Here is a 9,919-nt window from a genome sequence, read left to right as displayed (position 1 = left end):
TATTAATGTAAGTATAACTTATATATTCAAATGCAATAATTAAATTTTGATATGTGATACCATTAATTATAACTTTCCAGGAAGCAAAACAAGTTTGATCATAATTTTCATAAATTTTGAGTTGTTTTGATAATGTGAGTAGATTATTGTAACTTAAAATATTTGTCATAAAAAGAAAGAGTAGGTTATTTGATATTGTAGTGGATCCAAATAATTTGGAAAGGATTTGCGAGAAAGGAACAAATCCACGTTATAATTCCCTTTTCTCTTCAGCAATGCAAAGAAAGAAAGAAAGCATATGCACAAGTAACAAAACCGCGTGCTTTTGCATTCGCTTTTGGGATGAAAGCTAATGTCGAGGGAGTTATTAAGGAAAGTCTAATGGGATTTAGTCATTGACCGCAGCACACCAAGAAATAAAAAATATTTTCGATGTGCTTTTGCATTTTATATAGCAAGAGAGGACAGCATTCCGCAAACGGTGGAATTGCAATTTTCTTTTTGTAAGAATACAGTGGACGAGAATGCATTTTGTAATGGGGTCCCTTTTCTTTAGTTTGAAAGTTTTCAAGATTCCATATTGTTTTACTCTCTTCCGAATATAATAAATTTGACCACGAATGGGTCAATTGTTTGTTTTATTCTCTAAGCTTGCTGATTTCTTTTCTATATTAGTGGCAAATTCTTGTTTCTTGCAACTCCCTTTTTCTCCAAAAAGGTTTCCTTTCAAGAAATTTGGTTTGATTTGGGAGTGTGACTAGAAATGGGGAATATGGCTACTTTGTGGGCATTTGAAGAGGTGGACTGGCTCTTCTTTGAAATTATGCTTCATTAATTTGTTTGTTTTTTCTTGGGTCCCATTTGCTTGTATAAACCTTTTGATTTGGCATTGTGGTGTTTATTAGCATCATAAATAGATATGTTTTTCTTCTGGGATTGAATCCCTTTGAAGGAATTTTCTGGGTTTTTCAGTAAATGACATTTAATCTGAGATTTCAGTTTATTCAATGTGAGTTTATCAAACAAATTGGTCAATATTTATCATCAGAGAAGTATGCTTTTATGTTCATTTTTTTATTGAGACTCTTTACTCACAACTGATGTGGATTATTTATTAGCTTGTAAAGATTTGATCATATTTCATGTTGATACTGTCTCGAAAGTCAATTAACTTTTGTTTGGTTTGATCAGTGGTTTTTCAATATAGCTCACAGATGTTTTTGTATTCACATGAGAGAATGGTCTACCTTAAATTTCCAAATTTTTTAAGCATTACATTTGGCCATAGCTTCATCATGCATGTAAGCATTGTATTCCATCGTTTTAAATATAAAATTTTTGCTGGCCCCCGAGCTTTTGAGATTAATTCCTGCTCTTGGATCCGGTTTCTGCCAAAACATGATAACTATGATTTGTATTCTATTTTTTTTTCATCTTAGTAATTTTATTGCAGCTCAGTAATGTGGAGCAGTTGGGCCATAAACTACTTTTAACATATCTCGAGCTGGAAAGGTTAAAAGCCGAGGCGAATGAGAAGTCGAGGAAGAACAAGGAGTTGATTCACCTCCTCAAATTTGTCATCACAGAAAGAGATGAAGCCAAAGATCAACTTCAGAAGTTACTCAGTTACAAAGCTATGCCTTTAACTACGATACCTGAAAAAGGCTTTCGTGCCATCCCTCATTTTCTAGGCAGTAGCCCTCTTGTGAAACAGGGAAATGTTAATTCAATCGTGACCGAATCAAAAAGTCTTTCTGAAGCACACAATTGCCACTCACATGGTTCGTCTTCGGTTGATTCCCTTTCAGTTGCAGTTAAATTTGATCGGTATTCATTGGTTATAAACAATCTTTCGAGAGGAAAATCTTTTCCTCAGCAAGGGAAGTTTTTGCAAGCTGTTCTCGAAGCAGGGCCGCTTCTTCAGACGCTTTTCTTGTCGGGGCCGCTTCCTAGGTGGCCGAATCCTCCATTGCTTCAGCCATTTGAGATTCCTTCCACTTCTATTAAAGTCCATGATACCGAGATTTTTCCTCAGAGACCATTAGAAAATATAGGACAATTTGGTTCAAGATCACTTAATTTTCAACCTTGTGCTCAGATGTCTTGTGGGTCTTCTCAAGTTCTGTTGACACCTTTGTTGAATTTTACTAATGTAGCTTCTGAGATAAATGCTAATAGTTTTGTCCCTTTGCCAAGAATTAGAAAGAATTAGGAGCTGTTCGATATCTATGGATAGAAATTGCTCTCCTGAGAGCTAGCAATAGAAATATAGTTGAACGGTTAGGTGGCCTTGGTGATTATATAGTCTTTACAATATTTGTACAAGTATAAGGTGCTGATTTGTAAATGGCAGGACTCATTTTGGTTTAATTTCTCTACTTTCTTGTGGATGAGGTTATGGTTTAATTGTTATCTTCCTTTTACCTATGATTCTTGAATCAACATAACAAATTCACCACCAGTTTTCTTTAGTACTGTTATCAATGGCTAAATGACCTGCAGCTCGAAAATTCATGTAATATAAGACGCTTTTGTGCATAAATCTATACAAATTGATGAAATGATCTGCTGCCCTTAGCTGAATCTACATGATCTCCTTCAAATGTCGTCTTGTTTATCTATCTTCTGTATGATGGTTTCAGTCGATTGTCCATGTAAATCCGATCCATATACATGACCCATTTTTATTCTTTTGGTTTCCAGATAACGCTTGTTGTCCTCTGTGATAGGAGTCAGAACGGGAACTCGTCCCACAATTGCCAAACCGTAGCCTTTCAGACCAGTAAACTTGGCTGGATTGTTTGTCATCAAACGCATCGTGTGAACTCCGATATCTCGTAGTATCTGTCAAGCGTCAATTCGTCAGATTGTGCAGCTTTAATGGAAGTCAACTCACTCTTAAAACGTGAAACTAGTACGTTTAAAGATTTACGTTGCAATACTGCTATTATAATTTTTAGCGCAGCTGTAGGCATGTGAAAATGTTCTCTTTGAATGAAATCAGGAAGTTTTAATCATTTAAGCCTAAAGGCTGAAAACTTCTTTGATCGAAGGGGGAAAGTAGATTTAGCTACCTGGGCTCCAATCCCATATTCACGTGCATCAGCAGCGAAACCGAGCTCAAGATTGGCTTCAACGGTGTCGTGTCCAAGATCCTGTAAGTTATATGCCTGAAGTTTGTGGCCGAGCCCGATGCCACGCCCTTCATGACCTCGTAGATACACTACAACACCTCTGCCAGCTTGTTCAATTAACTGCATTGCTAGATCTAACTGGTTTCCACAGTCGCATCTCCTAGAACCGAATATATCTCCTGTCAGACATTCTGAGTGAACCCTTACTAGAACATCTTGTCCATTTCCAATTTCTCCCTATAGATGAAAAAGAAAAATAACTATATTTCTTTCCAAATATTCCTTATATCTGTGAGGGAATTGTTTTATCACCTTCACAATGGCTATGTGCTCCATTCCATCAAGTTTTGAACGATAGCAAACGGACTGAAACAAACCCCATTTAGTCGGTAAACGCGAAATGGCTGTTCTTTCCACAAGCTTTTCTCTCTTTCTTCTGTACCTGAGAAAAATATTTCTCAATGTCCCCTTACCATATTCCACGCCTTTTGGAGTCATTTTAGTGAGCATCGATCATGCACACTGTAACGACTCATTACACGTACACCAGTTCTATTCAAATCATGCATTATTAGATGCAAACTTACCTAATAAGATCAGTGATAGAAACGATTGGAATACTGTGATCTGATGCCAACTTTCTTAAACAAGACATGGAGGCCATAGAACCATCTTGTTTGTCAACTATAGCCGTGAGAACCGAAACTGGAGGCAAACCAGCTTGTGTGACCAAATCCACTGAAGCCTCAGTGTGACCAACCCGACGTAAAACACCACCGTTTCTATACTTGAGGGGGAATATATGCCCCGGTCTTCGGAAATCTTCTGGTCTAGATTTTGGAGATGTGAGAGCAAGGACTGTTCTAGCCCTGTCCGAAGCTGAGACACCAGTCGATGTTCCAACTTTAGCATCCTAAATTTTACAAGAAATACGCCAAACAATAAAATATTGTCTACCGAAGTAATTACACGAAAAGAAAATCATCTAGATTAGATGCTTATGCCACCTAAATTCTGGTTAGCCATACCACTGTGACTGTGAAGAAAGGAGCCGAAGAATCGTCTTCTGTTTCAGGTGACATCAGAGGGAGCTCTAGCCTTTTGAGGTCTTCTCCTGTCATGCCTACGGAAACTATACCTGATCCATGCTTGATCAAGAATGCGACAGCCGTTAGATTCGCGTAGGACGCGGCCATGACAAGGTTCCCTTCGACATTCCCACTTTCATCATCTACAACAACCACAAACTTGAACAATTTTCACGTCAATTTTTTATCACCAACGTACGTCCGTCAAAACCAACAATATCTCATAATGAAGACTTGCAATACCTTCTGTTGGCGCAAAGAAGAAAGAGCTTGTTCGATTGAAGAGTAGCCCGGAGAAGGACGATCAGGATCACCTTCAGCATCACTAACAAAGAAATCAATAGTTTCTTGAGTTATCTCTGCATCAACTGCTCCAAAGGAGACAGCCGGGGAAGACTCGTCAGTAAAAGAATTAAACAGTGATCCGTTTAAGCTTCCTTCATTGAATGATGATGATGAATTCTTATCCCATTTATTCCCCGACAACCCAACAGCCCAACAACTCAGATTCCAGGCCCTGTTTCTACAACGGGAAACTGCAGAAAAATGAGCAAAAATACGAGGAACCAGCAAAGTGTGCTGAAAAACAAGGCAATCCATTGAAACATCTAAATTTTTAAACTTTTTTTTTAATGATGGATCTCGGGAAACTGATTCCTGCTTTTGTTAGTGTTTTTTTTATTGGATAATATGTAATTGATCAGAAAAGAGCGCCTCAAGTTTTTATGTATAGTTTATCCAGTATAACATTTTGAATATGTACGTATATTTTCAGCCATAGGAATATATATTACAATTCTTCTTATCCTAAAACCTTTGGTCTCTCTGTGTGTGTTTTTCCCCTTCTCTGGCAGACTAGAAACCACTACCAAGAACTTAAGATGATGACAACATATATAAATATAAAACTCTCAAAGTTATGTTATTTGCTTTAATGGGAATTGAGATAATAATATGAAGTTATAAAGTCTACGTACGTTCAATAAACATCAGAATTTTACTGTTAAATCATATGTTACACATGACAAGGACAATATGAATAGTGATAATCGAATCTAACGACTATACATGCAAATTGAAACGAATTAGAAAAATTCAAGTCCATTTTAACGCCGATAATCAACAAAACAAAAGCAATATTTTGGATCTCTTCTTTTTGAATGAATGTATAAGCAGATGACTTCAGGTATAGATCTTCATGAGAAACTTAATTCACTTTCACATATATTCAAAAGCCTAGTAACTAAAGAACACGTGTTACGTGTGCATAAATATTCGTGAATGCAAAATATTTTAAATATAGTTCAAATTATATATAAATTGTCATTACCCCCACAATCATGACACTACAAAAAAAAAGGTGGCTAGTATGCTAATAATCAAATCTTACGGTGTATCGAACTCGACATCATAATAATTGTCATTGTCGTCACCATCACCGTCCTCATGTCCATCGTCATCGTCGTAACCCATATCATGTGATGATCTGGTATATTGTTGTAAGTAACCGCGTCCATGTAAAGATCTACGCTCGTTTGATGGTCCGGCTGCCAAATGGCCACTGTGTGATCCTTCTATCGTGAAGCGACCACTGTGTGGGTGGAATGCAATGTCGTATCGCTGCAAAGGTGGCTGCATAGATGCTACTTGAGACATGCCAGCAACCAGAAGACGGACTTGCTCTTCCAAAGAGGACATTCGAGTTCTCAACAACTTGTTCTCCTTTCTTCGACTCATGAAACTTCATCTCAAGTACATCAGACATCGCTTTTTCTGCGGCTTAATCCTCATCAATTTTCAGATCTCCTCGGTGATAGCTGCATTTGAAGTCCAGCGCTACTATAGCCTCTACGTCACATAGAGTCATATCCTCAAGATAAATCGTGGAAGCCATGGATCCACAACCATGCATCTTTTTTTTTTGGCCCACATGTCACCAACTTGAACAAGGTGTTGACCTCATGTGTACTAGGAACTTCCGAAATCGTACCAACCTCGTAGGGCGTCAACGACTCAGCCATCTATATCTCCATATCTTCCTATGATGAAGAATATAATTTTTATTACTTATTTGAAATATTATTATTAATTTATCAATTGTTTAATAAATTACTTCAATAAGTTTAAAACTTCAAACTTACACTCACATGTTGTGACCGCTCATCAACGAACGTTCCATCTCATTGCCTATGCATGTGTACATAGAGCTCCCATGAAGTAGGGTCTAGTAATTGATCTTTTCTTGCGTAGTAAATCCTCAATAAAAATAAAATAAAATAAAAATTCATGCTCGAATGAATCGCAAATGCACGAGTCAAGTTATAATATAATATACCAATTATGAGTATCTTTCTCACAGAGATTGATTAGACAAATTTAACTCACAACAATTATTTATTTAATTAAAACAAAAATTGGATTAATTATTAAATTAACTTATAGAACTTGAAGGTCAAATAAAATAATTTTCTAACACATTATAAATAATATAAATTAAATTAATAAACAAAAAATTGTTAGGATCTTTGTTCACCTACCTCTGAATCTCTTCTAACGATTGAATTTAATTATTAAGTCACGCTTTGATGGAATTCTCTAGTCTACCAATATACTATGTCGAGCTATATTGACATAATTAACAAAATTTAGTAGCCAAGTGTCCTCGTGTTATTTAACAATTGCAATCGCATTAACGAACCGTGAAATCATCTAGCTTTCGACATATTGGACTATGACTATCAAAATATATCCAACCTCATATGTCTATGAAAGTTATAGATCCATGAAATATGCTATCATATCATGTTTTAAATCTCCTATCGGTTTCAATTATAACATATAAAATCTCTTCGAAGTTGATCATATTCCAAAGTTGGAAGAAAAATCAATAACATAATCAAGTATACTTGAACCAAATTCAATCTTCAAAAAAAAAAATCAAAATATAAATTTTTGGGGATAGGATTCCCTAATCCCAACAAAAGAAATGTGGAGACCCGGACGCTAATTCCAATTTTAATCATTCTTAGGAATCATTCAATCAATTATATAAAAGGGTATAAATTTTTTTTTTAAAATGCAAAGCGGAAACGTAATGTAAATCAATCCGAAATACATAATAAATATAAACATACAAATCCTGTATTGTCTACGATAATTCAACTAGATTCAACTACATATCAGTGTTGAGTCCTAATTTAATTCTGGGCCCGGATCTCCACGCTATCTAGTCCAGCCTTGTTCTCTTCTTGACCCTGATCTTGTCCCGCCTGTTGTCATGCACACATACAAACAAGACAACAGCCGGATAACTCCGGTGAGAATTACATTCTCAGTATAAATCATGTATACATGCGATCATATAAACAATATAAAAGCATATCACAGGCATTCATAACATGTATCAAAATCAGAAATATGAATCAAATATTCATCGCATGTATCAATATCCGAAACATGAAGCAATATCAATAATAAATCATATTCTAAACATCTACCATAATCAGGAACATAATTCAATATCAAGCAATAAATCTCTCTCCGTGATTCTCAGACTCAGACTCGACTCAGTCATAATCTAGGGATCTTGATCAGAATAAGAACATACACCCACCTACACTCCCGATCGGGATGGTGGTACGTTCTTATTCACAGACTTTAGCCCTTTCCATATCGAACATCAGTAATAGAAGCAACTCCAATTCTATCCACTTCGATATGACCAAAAGTCCGATGTCCTGACCTATCCGTCAAAAACTATGGCACTTCCGCCATATTCCTATCCTGTGACAATGTGCAATGTGCCAGTGATGATTCTATCACTATCAGGCACTTATGTCACAAGATGACTCATCTACTACTTGTCTAAAATCAATAGAGCAAGCATATCAATTCATAAATTGCAAATATCAATGCAATAAAATAAAGTATGTGATTTAGGGAAACTCGAGTCAAACCTTCCTCGAGTTGTGCAATCCCAACTCAACATTAATTTATACCTTTATCTTCTCCGTTTGACGAAGTCGAAGTCTCGAATTCAACTCTCTCCATACCCAATCTGGCAATGACAATATCGAACAGGCACAATATCAATATATAACTCTATTCAATACCTGTTCTGATCAATACTCAAATCAGAACACCATCTTATCAATGTCACGATACAACAATACAATATCAATACTGAATCTGATCAATATCATTCTACTGATGTTTCGACGGCATAATAATACAGTCTCAATAACCCCGTCACTCTCAACATCACAGATATAATAACCAAACTCATAATCAATAACAATACAACTCTGATATCGAATCTCAATCAAATCAACTCCGAAAATCATAACAATTACATACACAATCTGTTCTTCGATCTGACTTCAATTATACGATGTCTACTATGTCAAGAACACTATATATCAATTACATCTGATTCTGGCAATGTCATAATTTTAAATCATGTCTAAACGTAACAAAACTTATGTCCAGTTGTAGCCTGCGTTTGTAGGAACACAGTACTGAAGTCGGATTGAAAATCAGACAGACGGATCTTGCACAAATCAGAAATATATAAAATAAAAGGCGTAAGGATTTTCTTCAACTCTTCCTCGACCTTTCCTCCAACTTCTCCAGGCTAAATACAGCTGTTACATATATATATATATATCACGTTGCATGGTTAATGATACGTGGCTCATTTTCTTAAATTCCATTCGGCGCTCGGGCGGTAAGAAAGTACCGCTCGGGCGCGGAATGTTCTGCCCAAATATTTCCTTCTCGCACATTGGCGCTCGGACGGTTATAAATTACCGCTCGGGCGCCGCATCTTCTGCCCAAAACATATACTTGTCGAACCATGGCGCTCGAACGGTCAAAAACTACCGCTCGGGCGCCGATAGTTCTGTTCAAAACTTGTGTAAGTCATATGCTTGGCCCAATCCGGTCTTGGACTGATCCGTCTATAATCACATCAATTCAAAATCAAGAATCTCAGCTTAACAGAATCAAAATCTCGGGCATTACAAGAAAAGAGATAAGAAGAAAAACGCTTATGTAGTTCTTGTTCTTCAGTTGAGTTCTCTTGCTTTCCTCCGTCTCCTAGCTTCTGGCTCCTTTACGTGTGCCTCCTCCAATGAATAATACTCTAAATCCATCCCTCTCATATGTATTAGGCTGTTATTGTTTATTTCCGTCCAAAACTCCACCACAAAAAGAAATAAAATCGTTCAGATATTGTTTCCATATTGTGTTGCGCTGGGGTGGGCAAAAATACCCGTCCTAGCGCAAGGTTCTTGAATTGTTTCTAGGCATGCACGCTGGGCCGGGTGTTTAGCAAGTCCACCTACAAATTAACGTCTAGAACAAAAAAATGAATACTCGATACCCTAAACTTATGCGATAATGGATTAAAATAACATAATAAAATATACAAAAAAAAACGCATATCAACCTCCTCATACTAAACTTTCAGCTCGTCCCAAGCAAAATAGGTTACAACACATAACAACGCAAGAAGTAGCTCAACGCTGCATTCATGGTTCTGATTTGCCTCGGCGAATATCCAACATAACTTTCATGAATCAATGTACAACGATATTTTTCGCACATCACCTAGATGTTGACACATTACAATCCTTCATGGATTTTAAACGTGTGTAATTTTGGTTTGAGAATCGTTCATTTCAACAGTTCAATTTT

General features: G+C 36.6%; 2 protein-coding genes across 3 annotated transcripts; one reads left to right on the top strand and one right to left on the bottom strand.

Annotated features, from left to right (window-relative positions):
* Positions 1-429: 429 nt before the first annotated feature.
* On the top strand, positions 430-2,892 carry LOC140981974 (uncharacterized). Its single transcript, XM_073448389.1, has 3 exons — positions 430-799; positions 1,454-1,781; positions 2,704-2,892. The coding sequence occupies exons 1-3, from the start codon at positions 764-766 to the stop codon at positions 2,724-2,726; spliced, it is 387 nt and encodes a 128-aa protein (XP_073304490.1). The 5' UTR covers positions 430-763; the 3' UTR covers positions 2,727-2,892.
* On the bottom strand, positions 2,196-5,064 carry LOC140981951 (monofunctional riboflavin biosynthesis protein RIBA 3, chloroplastic). 2 transcript variants are annotated; one of them, XM_073448380.1, is made up of 6 exons: positions 4,466-5,064; positions 4,163-4,381; positions 3,722-4,047; positions 3,447-3,570; positions 3,075-3,371; positions 2,196-2,844 (listed from the first exon to the last, which is right to left on the bottom strand). In XM_073448380.1, exons 1-6 carry the CDS (start codon positions 4,820-4,822, stop codon positions 2,599-2,601), a joined length of 1,569 nt encoding a protein of 522 aa, XP_073304481.1. In that variant the 5' UTR covers positions 4,823-5,064; the 3' UTR covers positions 2,196-2,598. The 2 variants fall into 2 exon arrangements, with proteins under 2 accessions (XP_073304481.1, XP_073304480.1); XM_073448379.1 differs by having other exon boundaries at positions 3,447-3,576; positions 4,466-5,060.
* Positions 5,065-9,919: the final 4,855 nt, after the last annotated feature.

The sequence above is a fragment of the Primulina huaijiensis genome, chromosome 1 (assembly GCF_012295235.1).
Source record: "Primulina huaijiensis isolate GDHJ02 chromosome 1, ASM1229523v2, whole genome shotgun sequence".
NCBI classification, from domain to species: Eukaryota; Viridiplantae; Streptophyta; class Magnoliopsida; order Lamiales; family Gesneriaceae; genus Primulina; species Primulina huaijiensis.
This window is presented reverse-complemented; position numbering and strand designations above follow the sequence as displayed.

Bases quoted from the DNA above. Each gene is read 5' to 3' on its own strand.
- LOC140981974 (XM_073448389.1), top strand. From the start codon at position 764: ATGGGGAATATGGCTACTTTGTGGGCATTTGAAGAG. The intron at 800-1,453 runs GTGGACTGGCTC...ATTTTATTGCAG, and splicing joins CTTTGTGGGCATTTGAAGAG to CTCAGTAATGTGGAGCAGTT. The intron at 1,782-2,703 runs GTTCGTCTTCGG...TTTGGTTTCCAG, and splicing joins ACACAATTGCCACTCACATG to ATAACGCTTGTTGTCCTCTG.
- LOC140981951 (XM_073448379.1), bottom strand. From the start codon at position 4,822: ATGGATTGCCTTGTTTTTCAGCACACTTTGCTGGTTCCTCGTATTTTT. The intron at 4,048-4,162 runs GTATGGCTAACC...TGTAAAATTTAG, and splicing joins CTTTCTTCACAGTCACAGTG to GATGCTAAAGTTGGAACATC. The intron at 3,577-3,721 runs GTAAGTTTGCAT...TATTTTTCTCAG, and splicing joins TCTATCACTGATCTTATTAG to GTACAGAAGAAAGAGAGAAA.